This window comes from Balaenoptera physalus, assembly GCF_965194825.1.
Source record: "Balaenoptera physalus genome assembly, chromosome: 13".
Taxonomy (NCBI): Eukaryota; Metazoa; Chordata; class Mammalia; order Artiodactyla; family Balaenopteridae; genus Balaenoptera; species Balaenoptera physalus.
The window spans coordinates 108,239,112-108,255,825 of record NC_138892.1 but is presented as its reverse complement, the minus strand read 5'-3'; the positions used below and the strand labels follow the sequence as shown (position 1 = coordinate 108,255,825).

The 16,714-nt window shown below is 50.3% G+C and overlaps 1 protein-coding gene across 27 annotated transcripts in view; it reads left to right on the top strand.

The window, feature by feature from the left end:
- The window catches only part of MICAL3 (microtubule associated monooxygenase, calponin and LIM domain containing 3), a 175,915-nt gene that overhangs the window by 60,595 nt on the left and 98,606 nt on the right, over window positions 1–16,714 (top strand). For all 27 annotated transcript variants that reach the window (XM_082420527.1, XM_082420526.1, XM_082420528.1 and 24 more), the window contains one exon: window positions 14,722–15,060. In XM_082420527.1, coding sequence (XP_082276653.1) covers window positions 14,797–15,060 — 264 coding nt within the window. In that variant the 5' untranslated portion in view covers window positions 14,722–14,796. The remainder of the gene's footprint in view (window positions 1–14,721; window positions 15,061–16,714) is intronic.

The window sequence follows — 16,714 nt, the reverse complement described above, 5'->3', positions numbered from 1 at the left end:
GAAAACAAAACTCCTTTTCTTAATCAAGAACTGTCCAGAGATACCTTAGGGAGCTCAGCTTTGGCCACTTCCTTGCCCTTCTCTCACCCCTTAAATCAATAACAAGTTAGTAACAAATGAATCTTCACACATAGTTTTTCTCCTTTCTGTGTTCTGTGACATTAGACTCTGTGGCCCACATGAGCCCTTTTTTGTTTGTTTTTTTGTTTTGGCTGAGTTGGGTCTTCATTGCTGCGCACGGGCTTTCTCTAGTTGCAGCGAGCTGGGGCTACTCTTCATTTCGGTGGCTTCTCTTGTTGCGGAGCACAGGCTGTGGGTGCATGGGCTCGGTAGTTGTGGCTCGCGGGCTCTACAGCACAGGCTCAGTAGTTGTGGCACGTGGGTTCAGTAGTTGTGGCTCGCGGGTTCTAGAGTGCAGGCTCAGTTGTGGCACGCGGACTCAGTAGTTGTGGCTCATGGGCTTAGTTGCTCCACGGCATGTGAGATCTTCCTGACCAGGGTTCGAACCTGTGTCCCCTGCAGTGGCAGGCGGATTCCCAACCGCTCTGCCACCAGGGAAGCCCCCCACGTGAGCCTTTCATTTCTCTTTCTCCTTCCCACTGTCACGTGTACTGAGTGCAAGAACAGAAGTGAATGACTCTTCCTGCTAACTAGCGCCCCCTGAGCTGATGGGCAGGCAGACGTGGGCTTCATTCCAGAGCAGTGGCAAGTGTGGAAAGGGAGGAGGGATGTGCCCAGGTGAGAAGGTGCACAGAGGGGCCGGGGTGGTGGGCAGGGAGGAAGGCCGTGTCGGGCGAGGGGAGCACCGTGACCACACTTGAGGCGCGTCCTGGAGGCTGCGAGGATGACTGAGGACAGTGGACTGTGTGGGGAGGGATGGGAGCAAGGCTGCTGCTAGACCTCTGGGGCCTTTTGAACCTTGCTGAGGCTTTGGGTTATTCCCTAAAAACACTGGAAGGCCGTAGTGGATCACATTTGAGGCAAGGGATCACATTTGCTCTTTAAAAAAACACTCAGGCACTCATGTGGGGGATGGATTGGAGGGGCCTTAAGATGAAAAGGCTGTTGTAATGGTCCAACTAGAGGTCACAAGTGCTCCCACCAAGATACTGGTAGGGAGATGCTTTATAAAGCAGAGGTCCCAGAGAGTTAGAATCAAGAGGTCTTTGCTATTGGTTGATCGGATTGCGAGATTAACACCGAGAAGGGTCTGAAATGACCCCCGGTTTCCATTGGTGGGTGGATAGTGGCAGCATTTGAGTACATGAGGGGGTGAGAGCTGGGGAAGAGAATATAAGTGTCCTGTGGTGCACTCCTCAGTTTGAGGTACACGTGGGATGTCTGGATGAAGATGTTCAATAATGTTTGGATCTCAGAAGCAAGGTCAGCAAAGTTAGAAGTGTAGGGGTCGTCCAGTTTATGAAGAGAGGGGCAGCTGAAACAATTGTAGCCATTTGAGGGAGCTGAGAAGCCTGAGGATAGTAGTGGTTGAGAAGCAGAAGACAGAGCCAAGGAGAGGAGGGTTTCCAGGAAGAGCAAATGAGCGGGAACAAGTGAGATAGGGGTTGAAGTGTCTGAGCCTTTCACAGCGCCCTCAGTGGAGTGATGAGGACAGAAGCCAGATTCAGAGGGAGGGGAAAGGTGACGGGGCGTAGTTAGGAGTTCATGCGGTGGGGACAGCAAGGGTAGACGGCGCCCTCAGGAAGCGGGAGGGAGGGGCCGGCAGCTGGAAAGGCACGGGTGTGTGGGAAGATGGGAGAGGCCCCAGCATGCAGGCTGGGAGGGAGGAAGAAGTTTAAAATGCATGACAGGTGGGTGGTGGTGGTAGTTGCACAGGACGCGAAAGTACTTAATGCCACTGAACTGTGCACTTAAAAATGGCCGAAAAGGGGGAAAATGTTCTACAGTAGATGGCGCCAGTTTCAGAGGAGAACAAAGGGCCTCTGACTGGCGGGACCCTCCTCCAGGGAGGGGAGGGGTGAGGACAGTGAGTGGGGGCTGGAGAGGGGAAGGTGCGGCCCCCTGCTCCTGCGAGGCGGGGGCATTAAGAGTGGACGGGGTGGGGATGGCTTGCGGGGCCTGAATCCCTGGGTGGTGCTGACCCCCCTCCCAACCCCCTAGGTTGATGTGGCCACATCAGTCTGCGCTGACTTTTATTCCTCCTACCATTCAGAAAAGTTCCATCCCTATCCCACCTCTGAAGCTGGTGTTTCAAGGGTCCAGCTGTCTGTCTCTGTTTGCCCACCTTCTCCACTTAATCTCTGGGCAGCCTTGTCAGAAGCTGCTGGGCGGTGCGGCTCCCCTTGTCTTCAGCCCTGAGTGAGGAAACGCTGCCTTTGCAGACACCCCAGCTTATGACAGCAGCATGGATTTCTGAGACAGATTTTAAACACACACACACACACACACACACACACACACACACACCCCAGATATAGAAAGATTATGGGTCCTTCCCTTAGCTTCTGGGGGAGGTGGGCTGGGAGCTGCCCTGTAACACTTCATGACACTGATAAACTCTTCTTCTCTGCAGCCAGATTCTTTTCTTGGGAGCTGTTACTCTGAAACCATTTGGCTGTGAAAACAAAGCTGCCTCCAGGGCTTGGCTCCTGTCCGGCTCTCCTCTCCTGCTGCGTGGGTGCAGGGGTCTGCCGGAGGGGTCTATAGAGGGAGGGTCCAGAGCAGGTGTGGCTGTGGAAAAGGCGCGGGTCCCCTTGTAGGATTCCCGGATCTGCATGTTCCTGCTCCCAACCTGGTGGCTCTCAGCCCATTTTCATTTGGTGACTTCCATCTCACGTCCCAACAGAATTCTGCTTGAACCCTCCGATGTCACGCATCTGTTCATGGATTCAAGAGGTAGTTGTTGGGCTTCCCTGGTGGCGCAGTGGTTGAGAATCCGCCTGCCAATGCAGGGGACACGGGTTCAAGCCCTGGTCTGGGAAGATCCCACATGCCGCGGAGCAGCTAAGCCCGTGTGCACAACTACTGAGCCTGAGCTCTAGAGCCCACGAGCCACAACTACTGAGCCCACGTGCCGTAACTACTGAAGCCCGCGTGCCTAGAGCCCGTGCTCCACAACAAGAGAAGCCACCACAATGAGAAGCCCGCACACCACAATGAAGAGTATCCCCCGCTCGCCACAATTAGAGAAAGCCCACATACAGCAATGAAGACCCAACACAGCCAAAAATAAATAAATAAAATAAAACAACAACAACAAAAAAGAGGCAGTTGTTGTGCACTGCTCTGAGTCAGGACGTATTCTGGGTGCGACGATACAGCAGGGAGCAAAGTGGCAAAAATCCTTGTCCTCGTAGAGCTCACATTCTAGAGAGGAAGACAGTAAATGGCATTTATAGTACATCAGACTGTGGTGAGTGCTTCGGGGAAAACAGGGCAAGAGGCTAAGCTGGGTGGGGGGGTCAGTTTTAAATGGTGTGGTCAGGGAAGGCCACACTGAGGAGGTGACACTCGAATAACAGCCAAGGGTGGTGAGGGTGCATCACACACCTGTCAGCCCCTTCAGAGGACGGGCACCCGGGGAGGCAGGGACAGGTTTTCCCTCTGTTCACTGTGTTATTTCTAGAGCCTAGAAAAGTGCTCGGCACACAACTACTGAGCCTGCGCGCTAGATCCCACGGGCCACAACTACTGCCTGCGCGCTAGAGCCCATGAGCTGCAACTACTGAGCCCACGTGCCACAACTACTGAGCCTGCACTCTAGAGTCCACGAGCCACAACTACTGAGCCTGTGCACCACAACTGCTGAGGCTGCATTCTAGAGCCCGCGAGCCACAACTACTGAGCCTGTGCTCTAGGGCCCATGAGCCACAACTACTGAGCCTGCGCTCTAGAGCCCGCAAACCACAACTACTGAGCCCGTGTGCCTAGAGCCTGTGCTCCACAACAAGAGAAGCCACCACAACGAGAAGCCCACACACTGCAACAAAGAGTAGCCCCTGTTCGCCACAACTAGAGAAAGCCCACACGCAGCAACGAAGACCCAATGCGGCCAAAAATAAATAAAATAAAATAAATATATTAAAAAAAGAATTATGGAAAAAGAAAAAGAAAAGTGCTTGGCACACAACAGATGCTCAGTAGTATTTTTTGAATGTGTGACTGGATCTGGGGGAGAGTATTTCAGACATAGGAGCAGCGAGTGGCCGGGCTGAGGGGAGAGTGTGTTCGCGGGGCAGGAAGGAAGCCGGAGGGGATGAGCAAGGGGGCCGCAGTAGCAGGAGGTGAGAGAGGTAAGGGCATGGGGTGCGGATCTCGTAGGGGCTCTCCGACACCTCTTCAGGGGGGGTCCGTGAGCTTAACACTATTTTCACAATGATACTAAGCTGGAAATACTTGCCTTTTCCCCTCTTTTCTGCTCACGAGTGTACGGTGGAGTTTTCTAGAGGCTGCATGATATGTGATACTGCAGCAGATGGAGTGCAGGAAGCAGACGTGGGAATCCAGCTGTCTTCAGACATTGAGGAGATTTGCAACAATGTAAAAACATTATCACTCTAATCACTAAATTTTTGTTCTGGAAAATATTTTATGAAAAAAATGTTAATTATGTTACTGTGTAATGGATTGTTTCAAACTGAATTAATATTGAAATTTTTCTCAGTTTTAACTTCACATGCAGTAAGTATTGATAGATCTTTGGGTTCTCAATATTTTTAAGAGTATAAAGGAGTCCTAAGACCAAAATTTTGTGAAACACTGTTCTAGAGCCTTGTAGGCCATGGTAAAAATGTTTGTTTTAACGCTGAGATGGGAGCTGCATCCGTGACTCTGGCTGAATCAAACAAGATGAGTTTTAGTAAAGATAGTTGAAAGGTCCCGGTGTGTCTTGAAAGCAAAGCACATAAATATGGGGTAGATTTTAGAAGCAGCACATTAGTGATAAAGATTTGGGGGTTCTGTGCGGTGGTGTCGGCAGTGAGGGGCACATTCCAGTCGAGCTCTTTATAGCTGGGGCTTACGTTCTGCTGCAGAAGATGGACAATACACAAACAAGGCACATACACCGTGTCAGGTCGTAACAAATGCCACAGGAAAAATGAAGCAAGGTGAGGGGTTAAAGAGAAACGGGAGGTGGGTGCTCTTTCGTCTGGGGGGTCAGGAAAGGGTTCTCTAACGAGGTGGTGTTTGAGCAAAGCCCTGGAGAAGGTGAAGAGGAAGCTGTGGGGAGCTGCCCTGGTGGCGCAGTGGTTAAGAATCCACCTGCCAACGCAGGGGACACGGGTTCTAGCCCTGGTCCGGGAAGATCCCACATGCCGCGGAGCAGCTAAGCCCGTGCGCCACAGCTACTGAGCCTGCGCTCTAGAGCCCTCGAGCCACAACTGCTGAGCCCGTGCACCACAACTAGTGAGCCTGCACTCTAGAGCCCGTGAGCCACAACAACTGAGCCCACGCGCCTAGAGCCCGTGCTCCTCAACAAGAGAAGCCACTGCAATGAGAAGGTCACACACCGCAACGAAGAGTAGTCTCCGCTCACCGCAACTAGATAAAGCCAGTGCGCAGCAACGAAGACCCAACACAGCCAAAAATAAATAAATAAAAAACAAACAAACAAAAGCCGTGTGGCCATCTGGTGGAGAGCATCAGCAGGGAGACCGGGCATGCAGAGACCTGGGTGGCCACTGCTGGGGGTACTTGGTGAACAAGAAGGAGGCCAGTCTGGCTAGAGCCTAAGGAGTTTAGGAGACGGGAGTGCGGTAGGTCACTCCGGGCCTCAGAGGCCATTGTGAGGACTTCAGATTTAACTCTGAGCTGGGAAGCCATGGAGCCTTAGAGCAGAGGTGTAACCTGATTGGACCAACACTGAGTGAATGCTCAGGCTGCTATTGGAAAACATTCGGGGGAGCTGGGACTGGGACGGTGGCAGCAGGGAGGGGCTCTGGAGGAACCCAAGGGAGGGATGAAATGACTTTGATGAGGGTGGGGGACGAGATGGTGGAGAGTGGTTGGATTGGGCTGTACTTTGAATATTGAACAGACAGAAGATACTGAAGAACTGACTATGGGATGTGACAGAAATTAGCATAATTCTAAGGGTTTTAGATTGAGCAGCTGGCTGGATGTTGGTGCCATTTGCTGAGATGCAGAAAATAACTAAGGAAGAAGCAGGCTCGGGATAGGAATGGGAATCAAGGTTGTGTGCATGTTAAGTTTGAGATGCCTGTCAAATTTCCAAGTAGAAATGTCAAATAAGCAGTCGGTTTTACAGGTTCAGAGGAGAGAAAATAAATTTGTGCACCAGTAATTATCTCTACGTAAAATGGATACTTAAAGCCATGGTACTGGGGGACATGGAGGGCAGAGATTTTCAAAGTGGGTTGTGTCTCATTAATGGGTCATGAAAACAATACAGTGGGGACCAGCAACTTTAAAGAATGAGAGAACAGAAAACGTCAGAATATTTCCGTAGTAAAGGTAACTTGTGACATTTTTCAAAAATTACATTTACGGGGGTGGGTGGTGGTGGTGGGATGAATTGGGAGATTGGGATTGACATATTTACACTAATACGTATAAAACATAACTAATAAAAAATATCAAATAGAAGTGGAGAGCAAGAAAACAAAGTACACAGTCTGCTTCCTCTAAGCGCTACCAGTATAATTTGCATTTAAGTTGCTTACGTGCAGTCTTGAGCAATAGATTCTAAAAGCTACAAAATTTTGATTGATTGAAATTAAAAATAGCTTTATTGTTAAGAAAAATTACATTTACATAAACTATATAGAGAGAGAACTGTGTGTACGATTTAAAAAGTTAGGAAGCCACTGATGTTCAGGGAGTGGATGTAGATTGAGAAGAGGCCCAAAGACTAAGTGACCCTATGGCCATTTCAACATGCGAAAGGTGGGTATATGTGAGGGACCAGTAAAGGACACAGGAAAGTATCTGTAGAGGCCAGAGGAGAACCAGGAGGGTGGTGTCCCAGGGCCGAGAAGAGGCGTGGTGGGCTGACTCGAGCTCTGGGCTGGTGGAGGAAACTAGGATTGAGAACTGGCCGTTGGATTTGACAGTGTGGAAATCACTGTGTCCTTGATGAGATGTTTATGTGGAGCAGTGGGAATGAAGCCTAATTGTTGTAGGTTTCAAGGACAGTGGGAGAGGAAGTCACGACCACAAGCACAGACCGTTCTTCTGGGGAGTGGAGTACACTAGTCAGAGGAGATGGGGACAGGGCAGGGTTTTTAAAGATGAGAGCCTACGTCAGTGGGAATAGTTCAGTTTGGGGGAGGGACTGATGCAGGAGGAGAGGATCAGTGCAGGAGGCAGTGTGTGTGGTGGAGAAAGGGGGGTGGGATCGGTGCACACGGGTTGCTTCACGTGGGCGTGTTCATCGTCACGGGGGGAGGGCAGATGAGATGGGTATTGACATGATCGTAGGAGCTTATGGAAGAATGCTGAGGTGAAGAAACTGAAAGCCACGTCAAAAGAGAAATGGTTGAAGGAACTGAGGAGGATGTGAAGATAGCAGATGTTTGGACGGCTGGCCTGTAAAAGAGGAACTAATTTTGTTCTGGATGCTTCCAAGGGGAAATTTTGGACCATGGAATAAAAAACTATGGGGTCTTCTACCTAGAAATTGTGTCCTTGGGAAATTAACATTTCAAGCTGCTCAAAGATGGTGAAGACTGCTTCACAAGGTAGAAAGCCACTTGTCGGTTCAGCTGTTTGTGTGTTGTGGTCGGTACACAGAAGATGCAGGTGTGGGGTGGCTGGTCACACTGGGTGGTCCTTCGGATCTTGACCATCGTATATTTTGTGATTCATGGCAGTTGGTAGTAGGCAGACCAGACAACTGAGAAACCCCAGATTCGGTGCCACGTTAACCTCTTGCCAGCAGTTCATGTGTTTACAAAGCTTTTGCTGCAGGGTCTGCCCCCAGGAGCAGGAGATACCAGAGGTGTTTCCCTACAGCTCCACAGCCGTCCTTGCGGGAGTATCGGTACCCCGTTGGTCTGCCGCAGCTTTGGTGTTCTCTGAGCCCCTGTCCAGCAGTGGCCCTCGAGGTCACCCTGCACGGCTGCCAGGCAGACCACTTCCCGAGCCTGCACAAGTGCAGGTGGCTGGGTAGTCCTCTAGTCAGCAGAACCTCATTGAGCACCTACTATGTGCCGGGAACTGGGTACACAGTGCCGAGCTACGTGGACCGGGGCCTGCCCTTGTGCAGAACAGCTTTTGGTTGCGCTTTCCCACAACCTCAGTGAGCCTCTCTCCCCAACCAGAGGCCCTTTCCTCACCCTGACAGCCTGGATCATAACAAGGCTCTCAGACTTGTGGGCAGGAAGGGGTTGGTCTTTTGGTCTCTGTCCCTCAGCTCTGGACCCTTGGTAGTGGGTAGGTTGAGATTCACCTCCTGTCCTGCCCTGAGTTCCTGCAGCGAGTGGAGTAGCATTGGGTGATTCAGAAATGCTTTGTGATCACCTCCTGAGAGGTGCTGATGCTGGCTCAGGTGCGAGAGCTGCTGAGGGATGCAGGCTGGGGAGTGCTCAGCCTTTCAGCCGCCACTCGGAGGGTCACTGTGACCCCAGAGTGCCCTGACCTCCATTTAAGAAAGGGCTCCATTTCAAAGGAGCCCATACAGCGATGAATTGTGAGAAGAAAAAGAATCTTGTATTGTGTGTCCTTGCTAAGTTCACCCGGAGCACTCCTCCCGGAGGTTCTGGACCGGGGATGTCGTTCTAATGAGCTCTTGTTTCTCAAGCTGTGTTCTCAGGTGGTTCTTCCTTCAAATGGCTCTGGCCTTGGGCTCTGGATGCAAAACGTGGCAGCACCGTTTTCCTGCTGTGTGACGTTTAAACGTCTTTAAGCAGCAGTTTTCCACCTGCAAAATGCAGGTGGTAGATTGTGGTGACGGTGGAGATGCAGTGTGGATCTGACCGCCAATAAGTATTCAGTGTTGGCTGTTTTCACTGTCACTGACAGTCCTTGTATCTTTCTTGTTTGAACATCTGAGTTTGGCAGGAACTTGCCCACTCGGGTGTTATCCTTTAGCCCCTCCTGCCCAATGCCATTGTCACACCTTCTGGGACAAGTGGAGTGGGGAGGGTGAAGAGTGAGGGAGGGACAAAGGAAGTTTTACAACATTTTTCTTTCTTTCAAAGGACAGAGCTGTCTGAGTTCTCTCATTCTGTTATAGTAGCCACTTATTTAGCTGAGTATAACCTTTTGTTGATGGGATTATAAACTACTAGATAATAACAACACTCCTGCCATTTACTGGGTCTTGCTGTCTGTCTGGCACTGCTACACATTTTGCACTCATTACCTCAGTTCCTGCAAAACCCTGTGATTCATTGGACATTACCTTCACTTTGCAGGTGAAGATACTCTTCCTGAGACACTGGGGCTGGGGCATTGTTCTTTTTGACTCTTTGTTTTCCAGGGTTATTTGGGACAGACATTGGCATTTGCATCGGCATCAGCCATTATGTTTACTGGTGTTTGGTTCTGACTTGGACTTGTTAGTGTTTGCTTGGGGTGACAGAGACAGAGGTCATTTCTTTTCTTTTTCTTTTTTTAAGTTATGTTTTATTTTTTTTTGACCCTTCAATATTTTATTTTTTTAATGATCCCATTTATATATATTAAAAAAATTTTTTTATTGAAGTATAGTTGATTTACGATGTTGTGTCAATCTCTGCTGTACAGCAAAGTGACTCAGTTATATACATATATACATTCTTTTTTTTATGTTCTTTTGCATTATGGTTTATCACAGGATACTGAGTATAGTTCCCTGTGCTATACATTAGGACCTTGTTGTATATCCATTCTAAATGTAATAGTTTGCATCTACCAACCCCAAACTCCCAGTCCATGCCTTTCCCTCTCCCCCTCCCCCTTGGCAACCACAAGTCTGTTCTCTATGGGCAGAGGTCATTTCTGACTCCTTGGTCAATTGTGTAGGTGTTTTTCCTGAAGAAATAGGTTGCTGTCAAAGAAAGTAAAATAAAAAGTTTTGAGAAGATACAGCATTAGGGGTTAGCGTCTTTCAGAATTGGAGACTTGGAAGAGAACCCAGAGGTCATGATCCAGGCTCTTCTCAGACCCCTCTAGAGAGGGCCGTTCCACCTCCTAGAATAAGGCAGTGTGAGAATCCATAACAAAAGCGCTGCATTTTTGCTAGTTGCTCTCCCCTGCCCAGGCTGACTGTGTTCTTAGACACCCCATTTTGGTGGCACATTAGATAGAACTCTCCTCTGTAACATCCCCCCGCTTCTCCTCCACCTCCCCCAGCCACGCAGGGACCTCCAGACAGACTCCCACTAGGGATTCTTTTCCCTTGTCAACTCCACAGAAACTAGAGTGTTCCCACTGCAGGTCAGGCTGAAGCTGCAGAGACCCGGTCGCTGCCCTGATGAAGCCCTGAGGTGGTGGAGGAGAGCGCCATTCCAGTCACGCGCTTGCGCAATCGCGGGCGCGGGTGAGGACCGGCGCGTGGGACTAAAGAGCAGACCCGTGGAATGGGGGGGGCACGGGGGCTGGTTTCCGGAGTCCTCAGCATCCCGCCGAGTGTCCGTCTGATGCTAAATAGGATGGAAAGTCAGAGAAGAACTGAGGATGGAACAAAGGCAGCAACAAGATTTGTGAGAAGGACGGCTTTCCTTCTTGTATTTTGAGCTTGCTTCCTTGGGACCTAGAGAACCTTATCTTGGGGCCATGAGAGATGAGAGGCCTTTGAGACAGGAGCTGGGAAGCAGTTGGGGCGACGAGGAGTTTCATTACCAGACAGTCTGATTCAATCAGATGCCCCAGGCGAGGGACTCAGTGTCCCCATCCACAGATGGTGGTGGCCTGAGCGGCTCTTTTGCAGAAAGACTGACCAAGAACTCAAGGCATTTGGCTACTTTGGTCCTTGTTTCTGTAAAACATGAAGGAATCTCTGTAATCTGAAGTGCATTTGTCATCTAATTTTCCTCCTAATGACATTGTAAAACATGTCTTCCTATCTGCCTTCCTTCTAAGGTCTGTTTAGACAAGTCACGCCTCTGACTGCATGGGCTAGGAAAGGAGCATTTCGTAGATCCTTTGTAAGAGTCAGATTTGCACATGTGCCAGTATATTAGTGGTGCAGTGGCTAGGGAGAAAATTAACCAAACTTGGCTCTGATTTCTTACTCTTGAAGTATAATTCTTATTTTGTTGTTTTGATTCTCTTTCCTTTTTCTATTTTTAAAGGTAAGTCTCCCCCACCCCTCAAATAACCACCCATCTATTCTAAGAGCTAGAGAGTGAGTGTTCTCAAACCAGCCATGAGTCAGTGACAACCTTTTACTCTTATAAATAGAAACATAAACTCTGTTCCTGCATGCACTTCATAGGCTGTCTCTCTAGCACTTTCCTCCACAGCCAAGGAGTGTGCTTCTGAGTCAGCAGTCAGCTGCTGTGGGACGGAACTCGCAGGCCATTGCCGGTGGCAGAGATCGCACTGACATGCGGAGAGCTGGCCTCACCTCTTCTCGTCTCTCCTCAGGCTCCTCACTTCCCTTGTCTCTTCCTTCCACACCTTGACCTTTCAGTCCTCAGGATTTCTGGCACCTTCCGGCCAGGTTTCCTGGTATGTAGGCTCCTGCGCTTATGACTGTTGATTTTCCCTGGCTAGTGGGACGTACAGCACATGGGGGTGGTCCAGGAGAGGCCCGGAGGAGCACGACCTGGGTTTGACGTTCAGGAATGAGGGCATGAGGGCGATGGCGGGAGTGGTCCTTCTGCCGTCTGCCCAGCTGCTTCTAGCGTGAACCCAGTGCCGGGTAGTCCCCAGGCTGCACGAGGCTGTCCCGCCAGCAGAGCTGCAGAACAGACACTGGAGTGTCTTCTGCTACGGCCACTTGGCTTGCAGAGGGGGAAAGCTGAGGCAGCCCGAGGGAATTGGTCTTGTGTAGTCTTACCTCGGGTGCCTGTCACATTGTTCCAGGAACCAGCTTCCCTCTACTTATCTGTTGTCATTAGTGACCTGCAGGTGGAACTCTCTTACACTGGGCACTTACTCCCTGTCTGCCTCTTGCAAGCAGGCTCTCTGCAGCTGTCCGGGAGCGGCTGGAACCTGTTCATTTGAAAGTGTTTTGCATCAGCAGAAGGATTGGGGGCCAGTTATTAATGAAGGTGTTCATCTGTGGTGAGGTTTGGTTTGAGCAAGTGCTCAGCTCTTTGGAAGCAAATGTTTGTTTCAAACAGGGTGGGCTACAGCCAACCAAGGGGGTGTTAGCCCACACATCAGAATTCTTCTTTGAAAATAAATGCCGAGACTCTTTTAGGGTGGGGTGAGACAGGGGAAAGGCCTTTAGAAATGCATGTCGCAGGATCTTGAGCGTGTTGGTGTCAGCTAGAACACGGTGGTGCCTCGGGCTCCAGATCCTGGCAGGGAGTGGAAGGTGGCTGCTGCTGTTTAGGAACAAAGAAAAATCATTTTCTTTCTTGACGAGAGGCAGAGAGATCAGAGCCGGTGTGTTCAAAGCTTTCTAAACACTGTGACTCTGGTGGAGTTCGAGAGAGCTGTGCATACAGGTGGGGCACGCAGGGGCAGGAGCGCTGTCTGCTGGCCTCACGAGCAAAGCAAATAAAGCCGCAGAGGCCCCGACGGGCAACACCCGGGACCCTTGTTTCTAGTCGTGGGTTATTACCCTTTCTTCTGCTTCTGGATGAGCATGTTTGGTTTTCTCTACCACTTACAAGCCATCTTTTGACTACCTGCAGTTTCTAGGATAAGCATTGACTTGTAAGAAGAAGAATGGGCTCTTTTTAGAAACTTTAAAATATTTATCTTGCTGCTTAGCGCTACCTAGAATAAACTTTTATTTAGGGGAAACTGAAGGTTAGTTCCAGTTAATTCCATTTCTTGTTGGACTCTTGGCCACGTGGCTGTTGGGACAAGCTGTTGTTCAGCAGTGTGCATAGGAGGGGTTGTTGAGTTAGTGATGTATTTGAGATGAGAAGCCAAGTCAGTGTGTTTCAGGTAAAGAATTACCATCTTCACCTCGGCCTCCACAGAACAAGTGCTGTGTCTGTTGACACAGAAAACACAAGAGGAAAGTGGCAGTTCCTGGTATTTAGGTATTGCCTTCTCTCAGGAAACCACCCACACCTCCAGTTGGTTCAGTTCAACCTTATAATACGTGGTAAAGTGTGGAAAGAAGCAGAATCTTATTCCCGCTTCCCAAGGGGGCTTCTCCCGCCTGTAAGAGCTTCAGGACGGGACGTGGGGCTCTTCCAGGCCTGGGGAGGCAAGCAGAGGGTCTCATCAGCACATAGGTTGGTGGTTCCCTTTGCCCTGGGCTGGTTCACTAAACAGTGGGTCACTTCTCACTTCCACCCCTCCTCCCCCAACACAGTAGATCAGCAGCTCCCTTCCTCCATCCCCTGCCATCTCCACGAGCAGGTCCTCTTTAAAGCAGAGCTCTGGCGCAGCCCTGTTTGTCACCCGACGGGAAATCGCCTGGAGCCCTGGGCGTGAGTCCTGTGGCTGGGAGGGTTTTCCCACACTGAACGCCGGGCGTCCACTCTCACCTCATCTAACGCGAGGGAGAACTGAGGCCGAGTGGGGCAGGCCGGGCCCGGCGCGCGTGGACCCAGGGCCGAGGTGCTGCTCGTCTTGTTGCCCTGCCCTGCTTCTCTGCTCGCCCTGTTCCAGCCTCTGGCCCTTTGCCTCCCGCCCCCAGCAACAGTTCTCCGTAGTGATGACAAGTAAGCGTGGTACAGACCCAAGGCAGGGAGTGGGTGAAGGAGCGCATGCGGGGCCCCTCCCTTCTTGAAGCTTCTCCCAGCAAACGTAGGCTGGTAGGTGCTGGAGGTTTTTGATAAGTGGGAGGTATAGACAGCATCATTACTGCTGTCAGGTTTCTCTGTGGGCAAAATGGAATGGCTGTAAAATCCTCCTACCTGCCACGTGCCGTCCGCATGGCAGGACTTCAGTCCCTAAGCGCCGACCTTGGCTCTGCTCTCAGACCTCTCCGCTGTGCCTCAGAAGCTCTTCAGAGCGCTCGTCCTTGGCTGCCAGCCCCTCCCTCGCTGAGTCCAGATCTCCCCCGGAGCCCAGGGCTCCCCCGTGTCATCTGACCAGCCTTCACAGGTCAGCTACCACCTGTGTGCTGTGCCCCCTGAGCCGACTCAGCCAACTGCCTGGTGAGCCCCTCCACTGAGGCAGCTCAGCTGTAACAGGGTACCCGCCACAGATGAGGGCTTCTGTTTGTAATCCCTCGGCCTGGGCTCACCACTCACTCCACGGGAGACATCCCGGACCCTTTCGTCTGTAAGAGTCCCTTGCAAGCCTTCCAGTTTACTTCCTTTTCCACGTCCTGTGCTTCCTGCCTGCCTGGCTGACACCAGTTCATCCTGAAACCCTCAGCTGTCGTCCCTCAGGGGCTCATCCTGGGTGAGGATCCCTCCTGCGTGATGAAGGCGCTCTTCCCCTGTGTTCCCACATCCCTTGAGCCTCTCTCTCTCTGACACTTAGCAGGGCACATCTAAGCTTCTGTTCACCCGCCAAACTGTAAGAGCCTTGAAAGCAGCCGCAGTCTTCCTCATTTCTCCATCCGCGGTGTCTCAGACGGTGCCTGGAGTCTAGAGGACCGGCAGCTTATTACGCTTGTGTGACGAACGCCTGCAACACTTAGGAAGTGCACTCTGGAAAGAGTTATGTCTCCTAGAAAACGTTTCTAGATGCAGCTTTGGATTTGCTAACCGTTCCTCTTTCTTTCTTTATTAGATTAACGTGACGGCGTCAGGTGGATCGACAGCCCCCCCACCGCCCCATTTGTCAGGGGCCTGAGAGTGGGGAGACATGGAGGAACGTAAGAACGAGGCGACGAATCGGGCTCACATCCTCTTTGACCGGTTCGTGCAGGCCACCACTTGCAAGGGGACCCTCAAGGCCTTCCAAGAGCTCTGCGACCACCTGGAACTGAAGCCTAAGGACCACCGCTCCTTTTACCACAAGCTCAAGTCCAAGCTCAACTACTGGAGAGCCAAGGCCCTCTGGGCAAAGCTGGACAAGCGGGGCAGCCACAAAGACTACAAGAAGGGAAAGGCGTGCACTAACACTAAGGTAGGGGCGGCCGCCCAGGCCCTGGGCACTGACCCAAGGACTCAGCTGGAGAAGGAGAGAGCATTGGGTGGAGGTAGCCTGGTGAGGACACGGCTGCTTAGGCCACAGCCTAGGGAGGCCGTCAAGCTCACACTGCGGCAGAACTTTGTGGATCCACTACCTGTGTTCGTTCATTCGACTGTTCTGTGTGCCCCATTCTTATCCCGTGGATTCACATAGGACCATTCGGGGTTTCAGCTACTGAGAACAACCCTGAAGTCAAACACCGTAGGAGTTGTTTGATTTTGCTGAGGTTCTAGTTGAATCTCAGACTGTTAGGAGGATGCAGGCCTCTGAGCAAAGAGGTAGCCAGGCCCTGTCAGTGTCCTGTCTGACCGTGGCAGCCTGGTGCTGGGCAAAGTCATTGTTCCAGACTCAGCCTCTGGTAAGGTGTAGAGTATTTGCCAACTTGGGGATTTTCTTCCCACAGGCTTCAGACCTCTTTTCATCCATTTTCCAGAGGTCTATCTTGATAAGCAAGGGCTTTGTAAACTAAAGTATTTCTTTTGCTTTCTTCACAATCGAGAGAAATAGAGTTTCCATGAAACGGGTAGGCCTGGGGAAAGACCCGAGATGTGCAGTCACCTGTGCAGGGGGAGGCGTGGGGAGAGGAGAAAGGTAATACATTCCTGCTCTTCTCCTTAGTAAGAGCACTTTCTGTGAGAAGTTCGGAAAAGCTAGCAGGGAAATGAAGTTGCAGATGACTTTATGACTGTTGTTACTGTCCTTTCAGGAGCCTTAACTTGCCCTGTGTTGGTTTGCATTTGGGTAGATATTCATCCACAAAATGCAAGTAATTCAAGTGCGCTCTAGAGTTTTTATATATATATAAAAATTTATTTATTTATTTTTGGCTGCATTGGAGGGGCTTCCCTGGTGGTACGGGGGTTAAGAATCTGCCTGCCAGTGCAAGGGACATGGGTTTGAGCACTGGTCCGGGAAGATCCCAAATGCCGCGGAGCAACTAAGCCTGTGTGCCACAACTACTGAGCCTGCGCTCTAGAGCCTGCGAGCCACAACTACTGAAGCCCGCGCACCTAGAGCCTGTGCTCTGCAACAAGAGAAGCCACCACAGTGAGAAGCCCGCGCACCACAACGAAGAGTAGCCTCCGCTCGCTGCAACTAGAGAAAGCGTGTGCACAGCAACACAGACCCAACACAGCCAAAATAAAAAATACAAAATATAAAAATATAAATAAATTAAAAATATAAAAATATAAATAAAAATTAAAAATATAAAATTAAATTAAAATTTAAATTAAAAATAAAAATTAAAAATATAAATAAATAAATTTATATGGAAAAAAATTTATATGGAATAAATAAATAAATAAATTTATATGGAAAAAGAATAAAAGGATAAAAGGAATTGGAAGCCAGAAACAGTGCATCTCTTTCTTCTGAACGTGCATGCCAACTAGTTAAGATAAGTGTGCGGTCTCACCCTGAGTACTTCTCTAGAATATGGATCTTCAAGATTATTTCCCTGGATTTTCAGTCTAAAGTTGGTGATTTTAGAACTCTTTTCTGCACATAAATCTTTGGCTCTTGAAAATTACCACCTGGGAGTCTCTCAAGTGGTAGGTCCATTCCAGGACCCTAAGACTGCTTGGCT